This window comes from Cervus canadensis, chromosome 17 (genome assembly GCF_019320065.1).
Source record: "Cervus canadensis isolate Bull #8, Minnesota chromosome 17, ASM1932006v1, whole genome shotgun sequence".
NCBI lineage: Eukaryota > Metazoa > Chordata > Mammalia > Artiodactyla > Cervidae > Cervus > Cervus canadensis.
In genome coordinates this window covers 38,013,841-38,040,838 of record NC_057402.1, presented here as the reverse complement: position 1 = coordinate 38,040,838, position 26,998 = coordinate 38,013,841, and the positions used below count along the sequence as shown (strand labels likewise).

At 49.3% G+C, this 26,998-nt stretch overlaps 1 protein-coding gene across 3 annotated transcripts in view; it reads left to right on the top strand.

Moving 5' to 3' along the window:
• Positions 1-26,619, top strand: part of OTUD7A (OTU deubiquitinase 7A) — a 381,326-nt gene extending 354,707 nt beyond the window's left edge. For all 3 annotated transcript variants that reach the window (XM_043434490.1, XM_043434492.1, XM_043434491.1), the window contains 3 exons: positions 16,113-16,227; positions 16,417-16,501; positions 17,543-26,619. In XM_043434490.1, the coding sequence (XP_043290425.1) occupies positions 16,113-16,227; positions 16,417-16,501; positions 17,543-18,982 (1,640 nt within the window). In that variant the 3' untranslated portion in view covers positions 18,983-26,619. The remainder of the gene's footprint in view (positions 1-16,112; positions 16,228-16,416; positions 16,502-17,542) is intronic.
• The last annotated feature ends 379 nt before the right edge of the window (positions 26,620-26,998 follow it).

Here is a 26,998-nt window from a genome sequence, read left to right as displayed (position 1 = left end):
CATTTCAGGAATGTCAGAGATGACCAGGTGACTCCGCCTCACCTGCAGCCTCCTCACCTTTTGTTCCAGACAAGCACCTGCCACCACCCCCAGCAGCAAGCAGGTTCCGTTTGACCCCAAACTCCCATGTCTAAAAGGATTACCAGATCTGGGACAGGAAGTACACACAAAGATCCTAGTGCATCTTGTCCTGGAAGAAACAAGGGGGTGGTGTCGGGAGGGCTCCTGGGCTGATGGATGAGGCTCCCACAGGCAAGGTGGACAGAGAGGATCATCACTGGAAGGAGTGGTACCACGATGAAGTTGCTTCAGTCTATGACCTCATAATGACGCTCAGGAAAAGTTTCCCTCATCAGTTCTGCAGGAACCTCGGGGCCATGCATGACCTCAGAGACTGGTAAATAGCAGGAAAGCATCAGACCAGATCCTGCATTCCCTTGGTGAATTGATGACAGGTCCTTTGTCTGAGTTAAGGTACCCTGGCTTGTCATGAAGGGAGAGGCAATCTCGGTGAGGTCTGCATTCACATGTTGAAGTCCTATCCCCCAGGCCTCAGATTGTGACTGTATTTGGAGATGGGGTCCTCAGAGGGGTAATTAAAGAAAAATGAGGTGATTAAGGTAGACCCTGATCCACTGTGACTGTTGGTCTTATAAGAAGAGTGGATTAGGACAGAGACACACACAAAGAGGAAATCGCAAGAGGACACAAGCCAAGGAGAGAGGCCTCAGGAAGAAATGACTCTGCTGACACTTGACCTTGGACTTCAGGCTCCAGACTATTATTAATGAATGGCTGCTTTTTAAGCCCCTCACTCTGTCTTTCATCGTCATGGCCACCTAGGCAGACCAATACAGACAGAATGAGAATACCTGGTTACTCAAGCCCTTGGGAATGAATGAGGAACTGCCACATTTCTCATTACATCTGGCTTAGCTCATCATTATCACCTTCTTGACCAGTGGATGCTGCGTTCAGATCCATCAGTGGCCTGGCCAGTGTCTGTGAGCCCTCTGCCCCTTAGCAGCTCGTGTGTGGGGATCCTGGGACCCCCCATAGCTGGTGGTGAATTTTTTTTACAAAGTAATATTCTGCAAGCTCTGTAGATCCACACCTCAGCAGATGTTTGGAACATGGCTAGTCTTATAACTCTGCTCCAGGGGAAGGGGTGATCCCACTGGGGAGGTTCAGCAGAACAAAGAGCAGGAGCACTGGATGTGTGGTCGAGGTCCTGGAGAGCCTGCCGTGGGTACAAGGTGCTCCGAGAGCTGGGGCTGGGACTGGGGACAGACAGCTGGCCCTCTGTCAGGGGGACAGGCTGAGGGTGAGCTCCAGCTCTCTCCTGTATACCTGCACAGCTTGAGCCACGGGGAGGTTCATTCAATAAGTATCACTGTGGCAGCACACTCAGGACAGTGACGGTCCTGGATGGCCCACACCTCACACGGTGAGAACTTCAGTGCGAATTCCTTCCTTCCAGGGATCAGCAAGGCCACAGGCATGGGTCTGAGCGAGGCAGGGCCTCTCCAGGTGACCTGGGCTCCAGAGACAGCTCACAAGTGGCTATTATGAACTCTACTGCCTGGTGCCCCAAACTCAGGGACTGGTGTCACCAGCCTGGAGGCTTCAGGAAGAAGGGCCGGGACTGGGGATAAGGGGTTTCTTTGTCATGCACCTGCTGGCCCCTTTAGTTCTCTTGCCTGCAGCTCTCCCTTGGTGCAGCAGACAAGAAAACAGAGTGCCAGTCTGTGCCCACAGCTCAGCTGGGAGAGAGACTGGCAAAGTATAGTAACACCAGTTTCTGAGATAGAACCAGGCATCATCCTTGGAAGCCAAGATAAGACTCACAGACCACGGCTGGGCCCAGGCTCAAGTCTGAGCCTCCAGGACTGTGTTCTTGGAGCCTGGGGAGGAGATGGGGGTGTGGGACTCAGAGTGTCAAGGTCCAGGACACCTGCTGGTCCCCTACTGCCACGCACAGCCATGCCCCTGCCCAAGCAACGAACACTTTGTGGAAGGTTCTCCCTGGACCTCCCAGAACCCTGGGATGGAGGCCAACAGGTACAGTCATCACAGGCCCAGAGAGAGCAGCTGTCTTGTTCTTATATTTGAATAGCAAAGTTCTGAGAGCCTCAGAATTAGATAAACGTGTTCTAGGACTTGACATGGGCCTCCCTTCTTCCCACCACTCAATTCCTTCTGCTTGGCCCATTGCATCTTATCTATGTGTGTCCAAGCTCCTAAGGGCTTAAAAATTCCATGTTGTTGTTCAGTTGCTAAGTCACATCTAACTCTTTGTGACCCCATAGACTGCAGCATACCAGGCTTCCCTCTCCTTTATCTCCCAGAGTATGTTCGAACTCATGTCCACTGAGTCGATGATGCCATCCAACAATTTTATCCTCTGTCATCTCCTCCTCTTGCCCTCAATCTTTCCCAGCATCGGGGTCTTTTCCAGTGAGTAGGCTCTTCACATCAGGTGGCCAAAGTATTGGAGCTTCAGTTCCGGCATCAGTCCTTCAGTGAATATTAAGGGTTGATTTCCTTTAGGACTGACTGGTTTGATCTCCTTGTAGTCCAAGGGACTTTCAGGAGTCTTCTAAGGAAGACTTCAAATTTCAAAGAATTCAAAAGCATTAGCTCTTTATGGCCCAACTCTCACATCCATACATGACAACTGGAAAAACCAAAGTTTTAACTAGATGGAAACCTCTCATCCTTCCCTGTGTTGAAAGTACCACCGCACCCTTCCAGCTCTTTCTGCCTACCCCACTACCCCTCACCTGCAGCTGCTGAGGTTGGTCGTCTACAGGCTAGGTTGCCCATGGGAGAAGGCAGGGCTTGCTTGCAGTGGGAAAGCTGGGGCTTGAGGGATTGAGTAGGCAAAGCTTCACCAGCACATTTTAGAACTTTGTAAATAACAGTTACATGTATGTTCTTGGTAACTTCCACAGGTGATTCATGGCCCCCTGCTTTCCCCACAGCAAGGATGTTAGTCCTTTGGCCCCAGAATACCTGGACCCCGGTCCTACAGCTTGCAGGAAGCATCCTCTCACACCCACGGCACAACATCCATGGCCTCCCCATCCCACGTCCTCAGATGGCTCTGCAAAACTCACACCCCAAGGTCACACCAGTACTTGCAGGCACTTTTAAGTACTTGTAAGTACTTTCCAAGGGCAACATTTGACCCTCTACACGTTCTGTGCCCACTTGACAAAAGACACTGAGGAAGGAGGGCCGTCCCCAAGGAATGCTCACAGCCCATAAAGGGTCACTAGGGCAGGTTAGTAGGGTGGATGGTGAGACTTCCAAAAAGGAGACTTGACCAAAGAGGGTGGTAATCAGGGAATAGGCACCTCCAGAGACAAAGCCCAGGAAGTAGTACCAAAGCCAAAGTTTGCTTGGGATGAAACAGCAACTCACACCTGGTGACTCAGCAACGTTCAGGATGGGAGAAGACGCGGGGAGGGCTGCCTCACTCCCGAGAGATGGTAATGCCATCTGTTTCTATTCTGTTTTTAGGAAGTAAATATATAATGTAATTATTTAAATAGTTTTTCCTCCTAAATGTAAATAGCCTGGATGGAGTTCCATCCAGAGGCCACATGGGGGTCAGGGTACCCTCACAGTGTCTCTAGGGGTTCCCATTTCAGTGACCCAGAGAGCAGCATCGTGCAGTCTCTGAAGAGCTGGTCTCAGACGGGAGGGGATGCTGAGATGAACAAGGGGCTGGGACAGCAGTACCCACGCAGCTGTCGGGCAGCTCTGATGGCTGAGACTGACACCCATGGACAGTCACACCAGAGCTTGTAGTTTATTTACTGGAAACAGACTCAGCACACCCAAAATGTGATATTTGGGGAAGAAATGTTTTTGCAAGAGCAGCTTGAAACATTATCTCTTGCCACTTAGAACCAACACCCCATGTTTATAAAACTGAGTCATTTGGAAATTTTGTGGAGCCAAACAGAATAACCCCACACCACAGGTCATGAACTCTGTTTTCAATCTGACTTTTATGCACAGCTCACAGTTAAATGCCAACCTATGTTTTGTGATTTCCCAAACCAGATACAATGCGACATTTCACTTCCAATCTATTTGACAACAACAAACTGTGCTTTTTCTTATAGGATTGATTTATAATAAACAGCACCCATTTCCTCGTAAGTAGAAATTGGTCTTAACAGGCTATGAATATTATTAAATGTTCCATTTTAATAGATTTTATAATATAATTTTGTTAGTATAGCAGTCTAAAACTATAAATTAACCTTTTTCTAATGAAACTGGCCCATCTGTGAACCTGTTTAAATACAATAGTAGAGGAACCACGTACCCCGCCCCCCGCACCTGTTACTGGACATTATAAGAATCAGGTGAGTTCACGGTAGCAAGAAGGCTTTAGAAATTCCTAGCAACCCCTTTGCAGTCAGGCTTCTTCCTGCTCAGCCACTTTCTAGGTTTGTGGTTTGCCACTGAAAGATACACTCAGGAAGGGTGTGGAAAGCCAGCTTGCTTCTCCACATGGTCTGCAGGCAGCCTCACTGGACCGCGTGTTCTGCAAGCCGCCTCACTGGACCACTGGCCACATACCTCTGCTGCTCCTGCAATAGCCTTGAGTGTGGCTCCCAGAGGTGTGGGCCACCCCCACAAAGGTCCCTCACTGTTGCAGAACAGGAGGAGTCTCTGGGGGCATCCAGACTTTTCGCTCAGACCCTGCACCCCAGGACCCAGGGACCAGACGAGGGGTGTCATCTTTAACATTATTGGTTTTTGACCCAGGAACATCTCAAACAGCCCCCACGTGGCCAGGAGCAGTGGGTGGAACTTCAAGGCTGGGAGTTCTGTCCTGGGCTGGCAGGGGCACGTGAGTTCAGAGAGCTGAGTTTTGCTGATCAAATGCCCAAGAGTCCGGTTGTCCACCGACACCTGTGTCACCCCAAGGAGCATCAGCTCTGAAGGCCGAGGTTCATTTTCAAAGGGATGCCAGCTGTGCTCAACTACACAGAAAGAACTGTCCAAGGGTCCTTCACTGGGAACCTGGGGCCTAGAGATATGCGGGAGCAGGAGACGTAGACACAGGCTCCTTCAGACCTCCCCAAGTGTCTGAGCCACAGAAAGAGCGTCCTCCAGCCACCATCTTCCCAACTGCTGAGTCAGGCAAGCCCCCATCTCCATATGAAGTGCTGCCCCAGGCCACCTGTGAACCTGCAGGCTTCTGACGGTTGGTGTTGGAGCAGGACATGGCCTTCATCAGTCCTCCTGCAGAAGAGGAGGGAGACAGAGCCCCAGGTGCCTGTCCTTCCTCCTGGTCATGGGGAAGGAACCTCTTAGTCAGCCAGCGTGACAGCCTGTTTCTGCTCTCCAAGAAGCCCCCCTCATCACCGTTCCCCAGGGCTGCTTCTAATGCATGAGAGAACCTTTGTCCAGAAAAAAATGGACAGCTTCCTGACAACCCAAGTCCACTTAAGAGAATTGTCTCTGGGGACATTTTTCTGGGGAAAGGGTCTATGGGGAAAAAAATGCATCCTGACCAAAGCGCAGTGGGCTGCCTGGAGCGTGAGGCCACGGGCAGCTCATCAAGCAGGAACTCGCCACGTCCCTGGCATTCACGGAAGGGAAAGAGCTGCTGTTGCTGTGCGTCTTGAGGTGTCATGAAGCAAATCCTCTTACAGAAAGTCTGAGTTTTCCCAGAGGCACAAGGATGCAAGGATCTTACCCTGCCAAGGGACTCTGCATCACGCCCACCAGAGGCTGTTCTTGGGCACTGGTGGGCCAGAGCCAAGGCCACGGTGGGATCAGGCATGGGGGGAGGAGGAGGAGGACAAGGACCACCTTTCAGAGGCTCCTGTTCTTCATTGCCAGGCTTCCCAGGAGGCACAGTGGTAAAGAATCCACTTGCCAATGCAAGGGACTCAAGAGACGCGGGTTCAGTTCTTCATTGACCAGATTTCTAGATGTCATAAAGCCACATGCCCTGTCTTTCTCATCTTTGCGTCTCCAGCACCAAGACACTGGGGAAGCAATTAATAAATGTTGAATGAATGAATAAATAAGATTAGATGCTCACAGTCTACTAATTTCAGATAATTTTTAAAAGGAGGGGGAGGCAAGGTGACAACAGTAGTAGAAGGAAAGATATACATTGTGGAGTAAGGCAGACCTGCTTTTCAGTCACAGCTCCAGCTTTGGCCTGGGCAAGTCACTTATGTACCAGAGTTCACGTCCTCATCTATAAAATTGGAGCAAGAACCCTGTAGCTGATGTATGACCCATAAGTAATGAATGTAGAGCTCCTGACACAGTGCCTGGTATAGATGGAGAGTTAGACACAGAGATCCATGGAACAGAATAGGGAACTCAGAAGTAACCCCACACAAATATACTGAGATGATTTTTGACAGAGAAGCAAATGAATTCAATGGAAGATGGATAGTCTTTTCAAAGAAAAGGTCATGAAGCGATTGGAAATCCATAAGAAATAAAAGGAAGCTAAACTCAAACCTCATTTATACAGAAATTAAGTCAAAGTTGACCATCTAATAAAAGTAAAATGTACAACTATGGACCTAGAGTTAGGTAAAGAGTTCTTATATGTTGTCCTATTCTGTGTCTCTGGAGATCCACGACTAATAGAACCACTAATCTGTTCTCCATCTCTAGAATTTTGTCATTTCAAGCATGCTGCAAAATGGGAATCACACAGAATGCAGTCATTTGGGATTGGCATAATCCAAAAAAGAAAATAATAAGTTGGATCTCTACTGTGCAAAGATGGTGGGGAGAGGTGTGGGGGGACTGGAAGGAAAGAGGAAGAGAGGAAGGCAGGGAAGGAGGAAAGAAGGAAAAACAAGTTACAGACTGAGAGAAAATATTTGAAAACCACATATCAACAAAGGATTTGTATCTAAAATACACAAAGAACTCTCAAAACTCAATAGCAAAAAGAAAACCCTCCAAACCATCCAAACAAAAAATGGGAAAAGATACAGACATTTTACCAAAGAGGGGATCCAGAAGACAAATAAGCCCATGAAAAGTTGGTCAACATTAGAACCACAAGATACCACTACATACCTATCAGAATGACTAAAATCTTAAAAACTGACAACACCAAATACTGGGGAGAATGTGGAATAATTGCTCCTACACTGCTGGTGGGAAGGTAAAAATGGTTCAGTCACTCTGGAAAACAGTTTGGTGGCTTCTTATAAAACTGAACATCACTTCTCATGCTGCTGCTGCGTCACTTTAAGCTGTGCCTGACTCTGTGTGACCCTATGGATGGCAGCCCACCAGGCTCCTCTGTCCTTGGGATTCTCCAGGCAAGAGTACTAGAATGGGTTGCCACACCCTCCTCCAGGGGATCTTCCCGACCCAGGGATGGAACCCGAGTCTCCTGCACTGCAGGCAGATTCTTCACCACTGAGCCATCAGGGAAGCCCTCACTTTCCATATGACCCAGCATATGTAGTCCTGGGCATTAATCCTAGAAAAATGAAGTTATGTTCACCCAAAAGCCTGTACACAAAACTGCTTTATTTGTAATAGCCGAAAACTGGAAACAACCCAAATATCTTTCCTGGGTTCATGGTTCAACATACTGTCTATATCACAGAATCCTACTCAACAATAAAAATGAATGACTGTGATTCATACAATTACTTGAGTGGACCTCAAGGGAATTATGCTGAAGGAAAAAAAAAAAAAAAACAATCCCAAAGCCAGCATTCTGTATGATTCTAGTTCTATAGCAGTCTTGAAATGACAAAATTATAGAGATGGAAAAACATATTAGTGGTTCTGTTAGGGATTTCCAGAGAAACAGAACCTATGGGGTACATATAGATACATATATAAGAGGAGATTTATTATAGAAATTGGTTCACGTAATTATGGTGCCCAAGAAGTTCTACTGTCTGCCGACTGCAAGCTGTAGAACTGGGAAAGCCAGTGGTGTAATTCAGTCTGGGTCCAAATACCCAAGAACCAGGAGCGCTGATGTCTGAGGGCAGGAGAATATCAATGTCCTGCTCAAAGAGAGCCAGTTCCTCTTTCCTTGGCTATTTTGTGCTATTTGAGCCCTCCGTGGAATGTATGATGCCAGCCCATGTAGGTGAGGGTAGTTTTCTGTATCCAGTCTACCAATTTAACTGCTAATCTTTTCCAGGACTGCCTCCCAGACACACACAAATGGTATGTTTACCAGCTTTCTGGCCATCTCTTGGTCCAGGCAAGTTGATACATAAAATTAACCATCATAGTGGTGGGCATGAATTAAGGACCAACAGGGTTATTTAGAAGCATCCTGTTTAAATTCCAAAAGATGTATGTTCAAGATTCTCCAAATGTCTTTCTTGGTTATGGGTTTTTATTTAGTTTTGGTCTGAGAACAAACTTTTTATGATTTCTCTTCTTTTAAACCTGTGAAGGCTGGCTAAGAATATGTTCTGTTTTTGTGACTATTCCATGGGATCTTGAAAAGAATGCTTGTTCTGCTGTTGTTGAGTTCCATAAATGTCCATTAATTCAAGTTCTCTGGTGATGTAATTCAGTCTTCTATATCTTTGCTGATTTTGTCTGCTTGTTATGTTGGTTCCTAAAAATGGCAGTCTCCAACCATAATTAACATGTCTTTCTCCTTTCATTTTTGTTAGTATTTGCTTCATGTACTCTGAAGCCTATGCACACATGTAGGATTGTGATAGCTTCATGGAGAATTGACCACTGTATCACTATGTAATGTTCCTCTATATGAACAGACTTGCACTGGAGTCACTCCAGTTTTCTTTTTAGTATCTTTTTTTTTTTCACATTCAAAAAGCACGCAAAGGATTTATTTGCTAGTCAAAGCTGCTCACAGAACCAAACAGGGACTATAAGTTTTTCCAGGGAGCTTCGCCTTAGTGAAATTAGTTGACTCTGCAGGCAGAAACAGGTTAACAGAGGACATTTACACCTTGGGAAAATATATCACTGATGAGGCATCCCTATATTTAATTATTTTAATGAGCATGTGACCCTGTTAAGAAATAACCACAGAATTCTTCAAAACTTGCACACACCCACGCGTGTGTGCCCAGTTGCTAAGCTGTGTCCGACTCTTTTGCGACCCCATGGACTGCGGCCCACCACGCTCCTCTGTCCGTGGGATTCTCCAGGCAAGAATACTGGAGTGGGTTGCCATTTCATTCTCCTTCTTTTTAGTATCGTTTAACCTATGTATGTCTTTAGATTTAAAATGGATTTCTGGCAGTCAATATATACTTGAGTTTTACTTTTTATCAATCTGACAATGTCATCTATTAATCAGTATGTTTTGACCACTCACATTTTATGCTAGCGCTCTTCTGCTTGTTCCATCTATCTTTATTCCTTTTTGTCTTTTACTGTCTTCTTTATTTTGTATTTAATTTTATTGGAATATAGTCAGTTTACAACTTTGTATTAGTTTCAGGAGTACAGCAAAGTGAATGAGAAAAATATATATATATACACTCTTTTTTAGAGATTTTTTCCATATAGGCCATTTACAGATTATTGAGTAGGGTTCCCTGTGCTATACAGTAGGTCCTTATTAGTTATCTCTTCTATATATAGTAATGTTTATTTCAATCCCAATCTCCCAATTTATCGCCCCCAATCCACTGGTAACCATAAATTTGTTTTCTACAACTGTAACTCCGTTTTTTAGATAAGTTCATTTGGTACCCTTTTTAATATTCCATATATAATTGATATCATATTTGTCTTTTTATGACTTCACTCAGTATGACAATCTCTGGGTCCATCCATATTGCTATATATATTCTTTCTATGGCTGAGTAATATTCCATTATATATATGTACCATATCTTTATCCATTCATCTGTCAGGGACATTTAGATTGCTTCTATGTCTTAGCTATTCTAAATAATGACGCTATGAGCATTGAGATACATGTATCTTTTCAAGTTATGGTTTTCTGCAGATATATGCCTAGGAGTGGGATTGCTGGATCATATGGCAGTTCTGTTTTTAGTTTTTTAAGGATCTTTTGCTATTCTGGATTAGCAAGGTGTTTTCGTCCAGCACTTTAAAGATGTCAGTCCATTATCTTCTTACTTGTTTAATCATGAGCAGTCTGCTGTGACCCTTAGATTTGTTCCTGTATATGTAATGTGTCTTTGTCCTTTGGTTGCCTCTGATAGTTTCTCTTTGTCTTCCGTTTTCAGCAGTTTGGATGTATTATGTATGTCCAGGTTTGTTGCTGTTGTTTTGCCTGCTTGCTTTTTTCTTAGCCTCTTGGATCTATGGTAGAGTTTGTCATTTGTTTTGGAAATATTTAGATAAGTAATGTCAGCCATTATTTATTTAAATATCTCCTCTGTTTTGTTATGTCTCTCTCTTCCTTCTGGGATTACACCTGCACAGATTTGGGGTTATCTGATATTGCCCCACCAATCTTGGATGTGCTGTTCTGCAAAGCCCCCACTCTTTTTTTCTTTCTGTTTCAATCTAGTTAACATCTATTGACCTGTCTTACTGTTCACAGACTCTTTCCTCAGGTGTGCAAAGTCTACTAATCAGCCTCTCAAAGTCATTCTTTATAATTGTGGTTTTTTTTTTTATTTCTAGCATTTCAGTTTGACTCTTACAGATTTTTTTCTCTCTGCTGTAATTAACCATCAAATTCTTCAAGGTATCTCCTTTTTCTATTTAGAGTCTTCAACTCATTAATCAGTTATTTTAAATCATGTCTTATAGTTTCAGCATCTGTGTTCTGTCTATCTTGTCCTTCACCTGTCTTCACCTGTCAATGTACTGGTTTTTGCCCATCTTTTCTTATGCCAAAAATATTTTGTTGAAAACCAGCCATCTTGAGTACAGCAATAAAGACTAAGGTACATCATTTTGATTCCTTTTGTTTTGCCGCATAGAATTTGGATCAGTCTATATCCAAACCCTGGTTACCCAGCCTTCCGATTCTTCTAGTTATATCTTGTGTCTATAGTGGGGCTGGTATTTCTCACTGTCTGCCGCATGCTTTATGCTGAGCCTCACTTTGGCATGGGTCTCTCTCCATATCCTTTGCCCCTTTTCTAACAGTAGCTTGCTACTCCTCACAGCTTCTTAGCCTGGGTATGGGAGGGAGAGCCGAGAGGGTACTGTTTCTTTGTTCAGATTAAACCTCTATCTCAGGCAGGCACTGTGTCCCCGGATCTGGAGGGAGGGAGTGACCTCCCTCCCCCCCTCCCCCCCCTCCTTGTAGTTCTGGGCTCAACACATATTCCTGCCCCTCCCCCAGAGAAAAACAGACTTATTCCCTATTTCCTGCTCCCTCCCCATTCTTTACGGGAGAAAGGCCCTAAGACCAGTGGTGTGTGCTGCCCTACTCTCTGCAGTTTCTTCCTTAGTACAAAAGTCTTTAAAGGACACTTGGTTAGAATACTGGCCAGTCTTTTTCTAAGTTCCAGCTCAGTCCCACAGAGAGAGGGCTGTGTGTGCTTGAGGATTTCCCTTGTCAGTGGCCCCCAGGGTCCTGTATTCTTTCCACCAGTCTACATCCTTCCTTTAACAACTTGTTAACAATTTTAGCTGAAATCTTCTTAGTGGGGTCCAGCTGAAAGAAAAAAAAGTGAAAGCGAGGTCACTCAGTTATGTCCAACTCTTTCCGACCCCATGGGCTGTAGCCTATCAGGCTCCTCTGTCCACGGCATTTTCCAGGCAACAGTACTAGAGTAGGTTGCCATTTCCTTCTCCAGGGGATCTTCCAGACCCAAGGATCGAACCTGGCTCTCCGGCACTGCAGGCAGACACTTTACTGTCTGAGCCACCAGGGAAGCTGGGGTCTAGCTTAGTCTGCCCCAGTTAAGCTCATGTCCATACCTCCTCACCCACTCCAGTGTTCTTGCCTGGAGAATCCCAGGGACGGGGGAGCCTGGCGGGCTGTAGTCTATGAGATCTCACAGAGTCGGACACGACTGAAGTGACTTAGCAGCAGCAGCAGCCATACCTCCTCAAAGACACCTGTCTTTGCTTTGATCTGGGACTAGCCAGTTGCCTGTGACTTCAGCTCTTGGACTGTTTAAAGGAAAGTTGTGAATCTCCACTTTGTCTAACTTGTTGTTGTTATACAAGTGGGACATCCCTTCTTACATCCCTCAAAGAAACCAGAGGTCTCCATTCTTTTTTGCAAAAATAAGTACTGAAAATTGGTTGCTGCTTTGGTTACCAACTTTGTCCAGGCTATTTTGAGATGATGCCTATATGTTTCCAGGTTACCAGGGAATTCTCCATGTAAGAACACTGGAGTTCGTAGCTGTTCCCTTCTCCAGGGGATCTTCCCGACCTGGGGATCCAACCCAGGTCTCCTGCATTGCAGGCAGATTCTTTACCCTCTGAGCCACCAGAGAAGCCCCCAAAGTGTTAGTCACTCAATCGTGTCTGACTCTTTGTAATTCCATGAACTGTAGCTCACCAGGCTCCTCTATCCATGGAATTCTCCAGGCAAAAGTACTGGAGTAGGTAGCCATTCCTTTCTACAGGGGTTAAAAGATAGGAGCAAGCCTTTTCAAAGGGCCTTGGGGAGGAAGGGAGTTCACAGGCTTATTTTGAAAAGCATTTGCTGTTCCTGACATTTGCCACCAGAGGGCAAGTCACCACATCAGTCTCCTTCTCACTGGGTGAGGTCAGGCTTCCCAGGCTTCCAGCAGGGAAAAGTTAGGTGTGTAAAGTGAGAGGCAGAGGCATCTAAGTACCTGAGGCTCACAGGCCTGTTTTCGAGGCCTCCCTCTGGGCTGTACAGGTGGGGCTCCTAGGCCCTGCAACCCTGACCCGAGGGCCACAGCTCTGCCCTCTGCACAGAAGATGCCTTCTGACGTCCAGGCTGAGAAGCTGCCAGGAGCCTGCTGGGTGGTCAGGCTCTAGCACCTACAGATGATTCCAACCTTCTGCTTTGTGTGTTTGGGGGGAGGCGGATGGTCAGGGTGGGGAGCCCCGGAAGTCCATCCCAGCCCAGCTACTGAGGAGAGGAATTCCCAGGGCCCTTCGGTAGGGACGCGGAGGAGGCTGCAGAGCCATACTACTTTAGTCGGTTGATCTGACAAATAAGCCAAAGTCATAGTGGTTTCAAGTGATAAGTTTGCTTCTCCTGCAAATAAAGCCTAAAACAGATATTCCTGATGATCAGGCAGGTCCCCTCCAAGTGGGGAATCAGGAACCCACTCCTGATGCAGGGCCTCCATCATCAGAAGGCTCGATGATGGGAAGGGTGTGGGAGAAGGCCCACCCACCCCTTACCACACTGCCCAGGGCTTCACACAGTGCTTCTGCTCACACCTCACAGATGCAAGCAAGCCCGTGTTCTTTCCTAACGCTAGGTTAGGGGCTGGGAAATAGAGCCAGGCCTAGGCAGGTGGCCCCAAGGAACATCTCCCCTGGGAAGGTGGACAGCCAGACCCCAGATTGTCCACATTATACCTACAGAAATGACTTCTAACAGATTATTATTCTAGAACAATGTTTGCCAGATTTGCTTGATTTTAGACCCATGGAGAATGCTTATTTAAAATAGAATCCTTGGGTCTGTTTCCTGGACACTCTGGTTTGGCCATCTGCATGGGGGCGTGGAGTGGGTGCCAAGCTCTCCCTCCAGGAAGCCATCCTGCCCTGTCTACAGAGGGAGCCTCTGCCCCCAGCCCCCACCCGTGGGTGGGAAGCCAGGCCAAACTCTCTGTTGTCGTGGTGACTCCGGGGACTGTGGGACCAGCTCCTGGGTGTGACCCAACGGACACGGGTCCTGACCCAGCCCTGCAGGCCCCGCCCCCCGCCCCGCCCCCACGATTGTGACCACTCCACAGCTCAGCCCTGGGAGGGGCGGCTGTGACTCACAGCCACACCAGACAAGACCAAACAGTCTGTGGCCAAGGTAGACCAAGTTGCCCCTGACCTCCCAAACCAGAGCACAGAGCCGCCAGCCCCATCCAGGTGAAAGGGAAAATCTGGAGTAAACCTGCGTTTCCCTGAAATGGGGGCTGGGGGTGGGGTGGAAGAAGACTATGTGTGTCTTTAGCAACACTAGAGGGCAGCACCGAGTCAGTATTTCCTGTTTCCTACTAGAAAATCAACTATTAACGGTTATTCAGTCTTAGATTTTAGGTATTTGTTATGTATTGATTTGCCTTTCTGTTTTTGCCATGACACCTTTGTCATGAATCTTGGGGAAATGACACCAGATTTGTGGCCCGCATCTGGGGGGCAGGGGGAGGGACCGCGCCGAGGAGTAAGGAGTAAACCCCAGGCAGGAGCAGGGCCCCTACGCCCTAGAGTGGTGACTGGAGGCTCAGTGTCCTGAAAGATGGGGCTCTTTGTGCCAAAGGAAAGCAGTATTTGGGAGGCCCCGTGTGCTCAATCAGGGTCAGGCAACATCTGGCCACCAGCACAGGAGTGGGGCAGAGGCACTCCAAGGCCAGAGCCCGCAAGGATAAGCCTGAATCAGGGAGGGCCCCGCCCAGCTGTCAGCTTCTAACCCACTTCCCCATCTAGAAGGTGGTCCAGCCTCACCTGCCTCCTAAGCTGGTGGGACAGCGGAGGTGAGACCTCCCTGTGGAGGCCCCAAGGCCCCAGTAGGTCTGAGTGTCACACCTGAAGCTGCACTGGTCCCTGCACCCACATATAGCACCCCCAGTGTTTGGGCAGGCCGGCTCCCCAGATCCTGCCTCCACCCCAGCCCTTCTGAAGTAGGCCCCAGTCCCTGGGGGCTGAGGCATGTTTTGATGAATCAGTCCCTCTGTGCAGTGAGGGGCCTGTCTCTCCTCACTACCTTGTTCAGTCGCTCAGTTGTGTCCGACTCTTTGTGACCCCATGAACTGCAGCATGCCAGGCTTCCCTGTCCTTCACTATCTCCCAGAGTTTGTTCAAACTCATGAGTCGATCATGCCATCCAACCATCACATCCTCTGTCACCCCCTTCTCCTCCTGCCTTCAATCTTTCCCAGCATCAGGGTCTTTTCCAATGAATTGGCTCTTTTCATCAGGTGGCCAAAGTATTGAAGCTTCAGCTTCAGCATCAGTTTTTCCAATGAACATTCGGCGTTGATTTTCTTTAGGATTGACTGGTTTGATTTCCTTGCTGTCCAAGAGACTCTCAAGAGTCTTCTCCAGCACCACAGTTCAAAAGCATCAATTCTTCAGCGTTCAGCCTTCCTTATGGCCCAACTCTCAGGTCCGTACATCTACTGGAAAAACCATAGCTTTGACGATACAGACCTTTGTCAGCAAAGTGATGTATCTGCATTTTAATACTCTGTCTAGGTTTGTCATAGCTTTCCTTCCAATGAGCAAGGGTCTTTTAATTTCATGGCTGCAGTCACCATCTTCAGTGAAGATTTTTGAAGCCCAAGAAAATAAAGTCTGTCACTGTTTCCATATCACTGCCTTGTCCACCTACACATTTCCTCCTCAGAAGGCTCGGTGGTGTGGTCTGCTCCAGAACAGCTTGCCAAAGCTCCCTCAGGCTGCTGTTCACCCTCAGGGCGCTCTTACCACCTGGCAACAGAAGCTGTGTGTCACCTGTTCATCTAGCCCTCAGTTATAGGATGTGAGCTTCCTGTGGCCAAGGCCACTGTTTCTGTGGGTCCCACACAGATAGACCTGCTCAACGAACTCATGAATGAGCAGATGGCAGGCAGCCCTCACTCCCCTTCTCGGGGAGGAGCTGGCTGGGCCTGGACTCAAGCCCTCTCCTAACTGACCTTGCTCAGTGCACTGTCTGGCCTGGGTCCGGTCCTTAGAAAGGGCAAAAGCAGTAATAGCTTCTTTTTATCTGCTGCCCCAGGAGGGCCCCTCCCTTTTGATCCGTGCTGAGGCCAAATCATGTCTCCAAACTGCTCTTTGGCATCCACAATAAAGAAATTTTTTAAACCGTTAGTGGTGGTTTTGAAACCTCCGGCCTTAAGGTTCCTCCCGGCGTAGAGGTCCTGTGTATACCTCCATTTGGTTTCCTTAATCGCGGAAACACCTGGACTCAGTGGACTTCTCCTGTCCTCCCTAGGGGTCACGGGGGCTTCGGGCCTCCCCTCCCACCCTGGGCCACCTGGCACAGGTCTCTCTCTTTTGTGTTCCAGCCGTGATCCCCCTGACGGATTCGGAGCACAGGTTGCTGCCTCTGCACTTTGCGGTGGACCCAGGGAAGGACTGGGAGTGGGGGAAAGACGACAATGATAATGCCCGGCTGGCCCAGTAAGACCCTACTCTGTGCCCCTCCCTCCGCACCACTGCCATTCGAGGCGGGATGTTGCTGGGTTTCCGGGGAGGGGCTGGGCAGGTGCCCCTGCTCCTAGTGGTTGGCTGGGCGGCTGGCCTGCCGGCAGGAGGGGGTGCATGCGGGCGGACTGGGGCGCATCTCACTTGGTGTTCCTCTCTCACTAGCCTGATCCTGTCGCTAGAAGCCAAGTTAAACCTTTTGCACAGCTACATGAATGTGACGTGGATCCGGATCCCCTCGGAGACCAGGGTGAGCTTGGCGCGCGCCAGGACAGACCAGCAGGCACCCTTGGCTCGGGGCAGGCAGGCAGAGTGCATCCTCCCCGACGTGGGGCCCCCTAACGCTGGGTTCCATCCAGCCTATGGTGCGCGCTGCTCCAGCTCCAGCTGAAACACGTCTCTGCGCACCCGTGTGATCGCGGGTCTGGGCATAGACGCACGCACCGGCTAGGGGAGTTTTTGTTCCCTTATTTTCTTCAGAAGCAGAGGCATAAACACACCCTCAAAATAAACCGTAGGCAAGTCACAACACAAAACTCTGCCGAGATGGGACCATGATGTGCTGCCATGGAGCAGGATTAATTCTAAACCTGTGTGGGGGTCCTTGAAAAGGCAGGGAACCAGGGCGCGATTCCTCGGCACTTCCTCTTGTTCTCTCCCCTCCGGGAGGGGGAGCTGTAAGAAAGGGGTGCCCCACTTGCCCCTCCTCCCTCGGGTAGGTCCATGCTGGCCCTGCCTCCAGATGTTAAGAATGATTTGCTTTAAGTATCTGGCTGATGTTTCTGTGCCCTCACTTTCCTGTAGTGAAATCTCAGGAAAGGGGATTTTTTTTAAAAGCTTAAAGTGGGGCCCATAACTAATAGTTTTTAAGTTTCATAAAGAAGGCAAGGAGGGCAGTGCCCAGCACACAGCCAGTAAGCACCCAGGACAAGTGGGCACCGCTCAGAGTGCATTTGTACTTCAGCCTTTACTGGTATCTAATCTTCACAGGGCTCCTTGATGCAGGCCCTGATTCCCTGTATGGCACAAGTGACAGTGGCAGTCTGGTTCCAGAGTCCAGCTGCCTGGACAACATCATGACGTGGCTGTGGGTGTTCTTTTCTAGCGCCACGAGGGCTGTGAAGGCAGCAGCTCCAGATCGAGGATCAAGAGACTCGGGCTGGAACCCAGCTCGGGCTTGGGACAGTCAAGCTAGAGGCAACACCAAGGGGGCGGGGTCTGCCTCCTGCAGCAGCAAGAGGAAGGCTGATCTCTAACCTCCTCCCTTTCCTGCCCTCCCTCTCCCCTGCAGGCCCCTCTGGCGCAGCCGGAGTCCCCGACCGCCTCCGCGGGGGAAGACGTGCAGTCCCTGGCCGACTCGCTGGACTCGGACCGAGACTCCGTGTGCAGCAATTCCAACAGCAATAACGGCAAGAACGGCAAGGAGAAGGAGAAGCAGCGCAAAGACAAGGACAAGACCCGCGCGGACTCTGTGGCCAACAAGCTGGGCAGCTTCAGCAAGACACTGGGCATCAAGCTGAAGAAGAACATGGGTGGCCTGGGCGGCCTGGTGCACGGCAAGATGAGCCGCGCCAACTCCGCCAACGGCAAGCACGGAGACGCGCCCGAGCGCAGCAAGGAGAAGAAGGCCAAGGCGCGAAAGGGCAGCAAGGAGGAGTCGGGCGCTTCGGCCAGTACGTCGCCCTCGGAGAAGACCACGCCGTCGCCCACGGACAAGGCGGCGGGCGCGTCGCCGGCCGACAAGGGCGGCGGGCCCCGCGGCGACGCCTGGAAGTACAGCACAGACGTGAAGCTGAGCCTCAACATCCTGCGCGCCGCCATGCAGGGCGAGCGCAAGTTCATCTTCGCCGGCCTGCTGCTCACCAGCCACCGGCACCAGTTCCACGAGGAGATGATCGGTTACTACCTGACCAGCGCGCAGGAGCGCTTCAGCGCAGAGCAGGAGCAGCGGCGCCGCGACGCCGCCGCCGCCGCTGCTGCCGCCGCCGCCGCCGCCTCCACAGCCAAGCGGCCGCAGCGCAGGCCGGAGGCCGAGGGCGCGCCCGGCCCCGAACGCGCCTCGCCAGGCCCGCCGGCCGGGCAGCCCACGCAGCTGGTGCTCAAGCTCAAGGAGCGCCCAAGCCCCGGGCCCGGAACCGGCTCCCGGGCGGCACGGGCCGCGGCAGGCGGTTCGGCTTCCCCAGTCCCCGGCGGCAGCGCGCGGCGCGCGGGCGCCAGCGGACCGGTCCCCGGCCGCAGCCCCCCGGCGCTGGGGCGCCAGAGCGTCATTCACGTGCAGGCGGCGGGCGCGCGGGACGAGCCGTGTGTCCCAGCCGTGGGAGCACTGCGGCCGTGCGCCACGTACCCGCAGCAGAACCGCTCGCTGTCATCACAGAGCTACAGTCCGGCGCGCGCCGCCGCCTTGCGCACAGTCAACACGGTAGAGTCGCTGGCGCGCGCCGTCCCAGGAGCCCTGCCCGGGGCGGCGGGCGCGGCCGAGCCCAAGTCGCAGACCTACACCAACGGCTTCGGCGCGGCGCGCGACGGCCTGGAGTTCGCCGACGCCGACGCGCCGGCCGCGCGCTCGAACGGTGAGGGCGGCCGGGGCGGCCCGGGGGCGGGCCCCGCGCAGAGGCGCTGCCAGCGCGAGAACTGCGCGTTCTACGGGCGCGCCGAGACCGAGCACTACTGCTCCTACTGCTACCGCGAGGAGCTGCGGCGGCGGCGCGAGGCGCGCGCGGTCCGGCCCTGAGCGCACGGCCCGGCCCTGCCGCCGGGCTGTCCTCTCCAAGTTGTCGGTGTCTCCTCTGCGCCCTGGTCCACCGGGAGGCCGGCGATCCTCTGTCCGTGCTGTGTACGTGTTTGGTCAAACGTTCCTAATGGTGCCTGAACCTACACTGACGCCACTCAGGTAGTAGACGGATAGGAAACAAGTCATACTGTTGGAAGTGGGTGTGCTAGCTAGCATCTGCCTCGTACCTGTGGAAACTCAATAGCCATTGCAAGGGTATTTTTGTTCCTCGATAAGAGAAATAAAGAAATTTGCAGCCCTTTGTTTTTAGAAGGGAGTGTTTTACATGCCTTTTTTTTTTTTTTTTTTTTTGGCTTTTTTTTTTTCCTAACCCGGCGACTGACCTCTTCCATGTAGCGGTCACCTGCGTGCAATCATTGCCACCCAGGGTTTCGAGGCGAACGCGCGGCCCTGGGACCGCGGCGGCGGCTCTGCCTCGGGCTTCCACCTGTACCCTTCCGGGGCCCCTGGAGGACAGGGCGCTCGGCCGCCCGCTGGCGCCCTGGTGGTCTCTCTGGCCCCTTAGGAATACGCGGCTCCATCTCATAAGCAAAACCTCCTCCCACAGCCCCCGGCTCGAGCGACACTCACACTGCCATCTAAGCCACGGGCGTCTGTAGGCTGGGCACGGGACAAGCTACCTCGCGGGGCGCGGTGATGTGTAGCGGTCGCTCCCGGTGCGGGGCAGCTCAGGTGACAGGAGCTTTCCAAAGACACCGTGGGGCCCGAGGGCAAGGTTCCGAACTCAAGATTTGGAGTTGCCCATATATGAGCAAAGATGACAGCCTGATCACATTTCTCCTTCGAAGACCCTTCCCCAGTGAACTGTCGCCGGAGGGGCCCCTCGGAAGCGGCCATCGGTGCCCCAGGAGAGAGGCGAGGACTTGGCCTTGCGGTCACTGTGTAACCCCCAACTAGGCCGCCCTGAAACGCGGCCCGCCCCTCTTTCCAGAGGGGAGGGACTGAGGGCCGCAGGGGAGGAAGCCCACCCCCACCTCCACCCGCATCTGTCTGGGGTCAGCCAGGTGGAGGCGCACCGCTCCCGTCGGGGTCCCCTCCGCACGGTGGTTCCAGAACATGTTAGGGGCAGCCCCATCCCTAAGCGATCCCTATATTGGTGCCTCCTTACATTTCTTGAGGGAAAAAAAAAAATGTGTCCTTAGCTACCCTGTTCTGAGCAGCAATATGCAGCGTCTTCCTTCCAAGATTACCTCTGGAGAATACCGTTCTTGGCCAAGGACACCGAGGCGTTAAATCTGCCTCTCTAAGGAAATATCTTGTTTCCAAGAAATACAGAAATGATGGGTAAAATCCTCACTAGCAAAAGAATCCTTTAAAACCTGTGAGAGCCTTAGAATAGCCTCTAATAATCCCAAGAAAGAGAGAAAGCGCCCAGCTTCGCTGGGGGTGTATCTAAAGAAAACACGGGAGGCAGATCATCTCTTCATTGGAGCCAGCTTCTCCTTCTCCAGAAAGGATGCTTTTCCCCGACAAAAAGAGCAGCAAAAAAAAAAAAAAAAGATTTTTTTTTACTTGTTTGAATTATTATAATAAACTAATTTGAATATCTCCTGTGAGTAATTCATTTTTGTTTTTAATTATCCACAGCAGGTGGAGTTTTCAGTCATTTATTCAAGTTTTACATAAGTGGTTCCTTAAAATTATTTATTAAATAGGACCTTAAATTTTTTGGAAGTTTTACTGTTCATGCTAAACAATACTTTCAATGTGTGGTAATCACTAACATTCATGTCCTTCATATTACTGGGGTTTCTTTTGTTGAAAGAAAAACAGTTTTTTTTTAAAAAATCTCTCATCAAGAGGGTTTGTGGCAGCTTTTTGAACTGATTCTTCACATCATGCTGACCAGCTGCTTTGCCGTCCAAAGCTGTGAGGTCACAGGAAATAAATACTGCTTCACATGTAGACACCGGCTTCTGCCCTGCATCTCACAGAAGGTGGAACAGCCAGCTTGGAAAGTTCTTCCCTGTGCATTCATAAACCAAACACATATGCACAACAAGTCAAGGCAGAAAGTAATCTCGTGTTTGTTTTTTAATTTTTTAACATGAAAACAGCCAACCAGAAATTTCCAAAACTGGCTATGCAAATATTTTATCTTTCTCATGCTCTCCTCCAGGTTAAAAAAAAAAAAAGAGAGAGAGAGAAAGAAAAAAGGCAAACTGAGATTTAAAAGTCTATTTGTAGTACAAGAGGAAGAACCAGGCAGTGTAATTTGTACGTATTATCAAAAACCAGTGATCTGTTCTAGCTCCTCGAATTTCAGTCACCTCTACCCTACCCCCATCTGACATTTGTGCCATAAATAAGCCTGAGATCCAACCCCAACCCTTGCCCCCAGGCTCCTCCTCTCCCCCCAGAGTAGACGACCCCAGTGTCTCTCCATGTGGTCACTAGCCGCTCCATGTGCGGAGCACCTGTGGGTATCGCTCCCTGGTGGAGGACAGGGTGCCCTTGGTCAGCATTGTTTACAAACAGCCATTTCCTCTTATGAGAGATCTGGATCTATCCTTCCTCTAAACAGTGTTTAAAACAGAAAGCCCACTGTTGCATCAAATGTGCTGGTCCAGCCCCTCCTTGTTCACAAGAGTTTTACCCCTCATCCCTGGCCAGACATCTCTTAGACCAAATGAATTCATCAGGCTTCGCGAGAACCATTAGAAACGGCTGTGTTTTTCACATGTGGATCAAGAGATCCCTTAATGTCCTTCTGTGACCTGGGGGCCCTTAGTGGAGTGGGGGAAAAGGAAGTGGGTTGGGGCACTAGAGAAAAGGAAAACAGCCAGTCTATATTCTAGAAAGGCCATGAGCCCCACCAAGGCACAGGTCCTGGATGCAAACAGGATCCTGTGAGCTGTCTTCCCCTCCAACCTAGTCTGGCCAAACTTCCCTTTCTGGGAATGTCGGACGTCTCTAAGTGACAGCAAAATTCCAGAAGGAACCCCAGATACTTCTAAACCCCAGTGGAGATTATTTTAGTCATTTGCTTCACACTTTCTGCATCTGCGTGACCTGGGTATATGATTTTTTAAAACTAATATATTGTGAAAGGAAGACGTTTTTAAGTGTATTCTGTTTGTAGATTTTATGCTATGTTGATATTTTACAAGCCAAGTTTAAACTGTACTATAGAAATTATTTTTATATTATTTTCAGAATATGCCACAGAGCAATATTTTGCACCCTTATATTGTCACGGGGTTGTCCCCTTGGAGGGCTAAATTTAGGTTGGGTGGAGCTCCAGTGTGGGCTCTGGGGGATAAAACACCTTCTGCTATTTGTTCACATCTGATTTGAAAGTGGAACTGTGTGAATGTCTCTTCCTTTTTCCACGGAAAGCTCGATGCATTTCCTGTTCCTGGATTTTGTTACTGCACCTTTCCTCTTAAATGAGTACTTTCTATTCACTAAGTTACCGTGGACCTTTTTCTTACCTATCACCACCCAGTGGCTCCAGTGGTGTTCCGAAAAGTTGGGATGTATTACTTTACAGACTTCATGTTTTCCAGAGTGATTTGATGTGTTAATTCTGGTAGCATACCGTCAGGAATTTAGTGACTCAAGATCGAGGAGCACACCTCGGGGTGTGAAATGTTCCTGGTGGTGCCCACTGTCTCTGAGGCGGGGTCGTGGCTACATGACCCTCACCCCCTTGCTTAGCAACCACGAGCTTATTTTGCAGACTATTTTGCAGAAATAAACTTAACTGATCAAAATATATTTCACGTTAGTTAAGAAAAAAAGGGCTGTACCCATCAGTGGTGGGAAATTTGTGCGAGGTTAAAAAAAAAGGCTTTGCCAAACCGTGTGTTTTATTCTCTGTGTCTTTCATGTTTACAAGAGATATGGAGTAATGCGCGTTTGGGAGTGTTTCTTTTCTTTAGGATATGAGTCAGTTTTCCTCATTGTGGTGTGGACTTTACAAATTAAGGGCCTCGAGTGCTTTTTTTCTTTTTCTTTCTTCCGATGCTTCTAATAAATAAGAAGAGAACATGTGTCATGGTTGATCAGGCCCTGCCTCATCAGACCTTGCCTGCTGTGACATTGCCTCCATTCACAGTCTGATTCTGCTGTCACCTGAGCGCTGGCATGTTCAGGAGAGGGCCCTGCAGTGATTGGCAGCCCTGACACCAGGGAACAGGTGCCCCCTTCGAAAAAGCCTTAAAGCGGTGGCTCTCTGGAGACCTCCGGGCCACACCTTGCACTTCAGTCCTAACTGTAAACTCTCTTTGCTGCTGGAACTGGCTGCTTTGATGGGGGGCTCCAGGGTGATGAGGGGCACCCAGCTTCATTCTTGTTTCAGTCACGTCCCCCCAATCCACTCTCCGGTGGGGGTCCTGGTTCCCTAGAGCATGGTTCTAATGATGGGTCTGCTGATATAGGGGTGAGTCTAGGGTTCTTCATCCCAGGCACCCCCCAGTTGGGAAAAGTTTCATGATTGTTCTGAGCAATGTGCAAAACTGTCTGTTCATAGTTATGCAGGTAGCTTTGTTCCCCCAAACCAGTGCTTTCTCTTCACTCCACGCCCCCCAGCAGAGAATAGAGGGGGGGCTGCCCTACATGGACCCCTCGGGAATAAATGTGTGTGTAGTTTGTGCAGTGTCAAGATGCCAAGCTCCCCCCCATCCCGCTGTCCGCCACCCGGCTGACTTGGTACATACATCACCCAAGGAATAGCATAGAAACCAGAATCTCTTAAATAAAGCTAGCAATATTACTATTTCTGTTTATTTTGTAAAATAATTTGCTGAAATTTTCAGTTTTGCTACTTGATGATTGCAAAAACAAAGTTCTACCAACCCTAATTAGTGTACACAAAGTGCCCATTGCTTATCCTTTTTCATTCTTTCAAGAAAACATCTCAAGAGTACGAAAAGACATACACACACACTCAGTTCTTTAACATAGGATAGGGGTTACCACTACTTTTTAAAATATAGGCTGAATATGCTCAAGACGAAACTAGCCCATTTATTTTAAAGAGGATAAATTAGTGGAGCCAGTTCCTTGAGAACGTCTATGATAGCACAGACGCTGAAAGGTGACTTTAAATGAAGGGATAACCAAGTCCTTACAAAGACCACTCCCACCCCCGTACTTCTCCAACCTCTGCCCCAATGACCCAAGCCTGCCTCAGGGCCTTTGCATATGACCTTCTGCCTGGCATGTCCTCCGCTGACACCCATCCTCAGCCACATGTCTCACCCTTCACTATCTGCCAGTCTTTGCACCAATGTCACCTCTCAAGGAGGCCTTCCCCGACTTCTTTATTTAATAAGCCAACACATCCCACCCTCCTGCTGCCCATTTATCGCCACTTGAAGGCTGCATGTAAATTATCCATTCATTCATTCATTGTATGCCTCCCTCCAGCTCCATAACATGTAAGCTCCACGTGGGCAGGAATTTTTTGTATGTTTTGCTCATTGCTGTACCCCTGGTGCCTACAACAGCACCTGATATGTATTCGATGCTGGAGAAATACTTGTTGAAAAAAGATAATGAAATCAATCATTTGACAGCTTTTAAAAACCCTACAAGTATCAGTTTCAGTCTTTATCAAATAGAGATTCTATTCTTGCCCCTAAATGGGGAGAATTTTAGCTGATAAGGCAGCCTATGGTTCATGAAGACCAGATGCGGCAGTGAGTACCAGATCTGATGGTGGCAAGTATGCCATATAAAAACGCCTGCCCCAGTGGCCCTCCCTCACAGGGAAGGGACTCTGCTGTTGACAGAGGACCCTTTGGGATAGGCTGAGGTGTGGACAGTTTCCTCTAGGGCAGCTCTCATGATCTTGCCCCCTCCATGAGGTCATCGTGGGCCTGGACCATTCTGGAGAGGCCCTTATGATGGGTCCTTAGGATGCCGTGCCTTCAGTGTCTCCAGGGAGACAGGCCTTCCTTCCTTCCTAGAGCAAACTCGGTGGCAGCAGATGATTCAGCCAGGAAAGGGAGACAGCCCGACCACGAGCAGGACTCATTCTCATGTCACCAGAAGCAGGCCTGCAGAAGAAGGAGATGAAGGGGACTGTACTGACAAAGCTGGGGGCCCCCGGTTGCCCCCTTGGTCATGGGTGTGTCTGTGATGCATGGGGCAGAGCCCAGCCATTGCAGAGCCAAGCAACACAAAATCTTTGGGCCCAGCTCCCTGGTGGCCTCGCCCACAGGTGGGGGAGGGATGCTTCCCCTTCCACACTATCTGTCCTCTCCTGGCTGATCGTCCCAAATACCTGACCTTGGTGTTTACTTCTAGGTCCTTTGACCAAATGTGTTTTCCTCTAAGAGTTGTTGGCAAAATACTGTTACAAGCTTCTTATAGGACCCTTTTCCTACGGGGCCTAGTTAAAAAACCTTTGTCCTTCTCTTCTTCCCTTCCCGTGGTTTTGATGTCATTTCTCTGGGTGCCATACTTTAGGGTCCCTCATTTTGGGGGGTAAGAGCTCCCTCATAGCACTCCCTCGGCAGCTGCCCAGCAGACGGTGAGTGGGCCCACACAAGTGTGTCCCTCTGCTTGAATTGCCAAACAAACAAGCTTCCTCTCACTGCTGCCCTGACAGATGGGGCAGGATGAGGGGGTGGTCCTGCCAGTCCTCAGAGAGGGCAAGCTTTCCAGGGCTGCCCCCTCGGACCTCACAAATTTTTCTCCAAGGCAGGAGAGCCCTGCAGCCCAGCCAGTTTTTCCCATCTACCTGGAATGGAACCCAAACACCTGCCTTGGAGTAATGATTTGGCAGGTGGGAGAGGGGCAGCTTGTCCCATTAACTTGTGACCAAAACTAGAGCACAGTTGGAGATGGACCGTGGCCCAGAGTCCACAAGGCAAACACCACCTCCCAGAGCCAGTCATCATTCAACATCCTGAGCAAGCCCTGGGCCCTCCACCAGCCACGGAGCCCTTAGAACCGCAAGGGTCTTCCCTGGGTCTACACTCGGAGCCTGAACCCCGCTCACCCTCAGCTTTGACCAGCGGTCTCATTTTAACTGATGGGTGTTGATGTGTAATTGCTTGGTTCCTTCTCATATGCACTGGCAAGTGAATGTAGTTTCTCTGTTTCTTTCCCTTCCTTTTTTCTTTCACCCGTTCATTTGACTGATTTGGGGATGATATACATTACTTTGTTTCCCCGGTTTACTTATTACCAAGGAGGAAAGAAAACACTGAGGCAGAAAGGGGTCAGAAACCTTGTTACCTTGACCAAGTCGTCCTGGGCCCCTTTCTACCTGCAAGTGTTCCTTCTGATTCAATGCAAATATTCTTTTTCCATCTTGGTCCATCCATGGAGAAGCAACCCATTGTAAGAGCTTGTCTTTGGTGGTTGGGTTGTTACTTTGTAAAGTATTAAAGCACTAAACCAATTTTTGCAATATGTAGTAAATCTTGCTTTCATTTTGGAAAACTTCCAGTAATGACTACTACTGCACTTTTTATAGAAGAACTGTATTTCATTTCTTTCTTTTATGAAAGATTATTTCAAGTAACAATAGCTCTGTAATCTGTGTGATACGGCTTCTCCATTACTTGACATGGAGAGAAGCTTTGATGCCTACTCAATAAAATTAACATGTTTGTAAAGCACTGGCTGGTCCAATTATTTACCCACTCCTGTGTCCCTGGTAATACATCATCTAAGAAAAGTTTTTGGCTCAGATGAAGAGGATTTTAACAAGGATCCATCCTCACCCAAATTTAAGAGTTCTTCCATTCAGAAGAGTTGTAAAACCAGCAATTTTATTATGTGAGACAGAGATTTCTGTCAATGGTCAGGACACTTTCTGTCAGAAAATAATAGAACTTCCCTTAATGTGTGTTTGCCAGACATCAGAAAGAAGGCAACTGGGAGGGCAAGAGAATGACAGGATTTTAAGGTGGGGTTTTATTTGTGCAAGTTTTTCTGTTCAGGAGAGGCACGTGTCTGTAAAAGAAAGTAAGTGGGCTTTCCAGAGACCCCGATGAG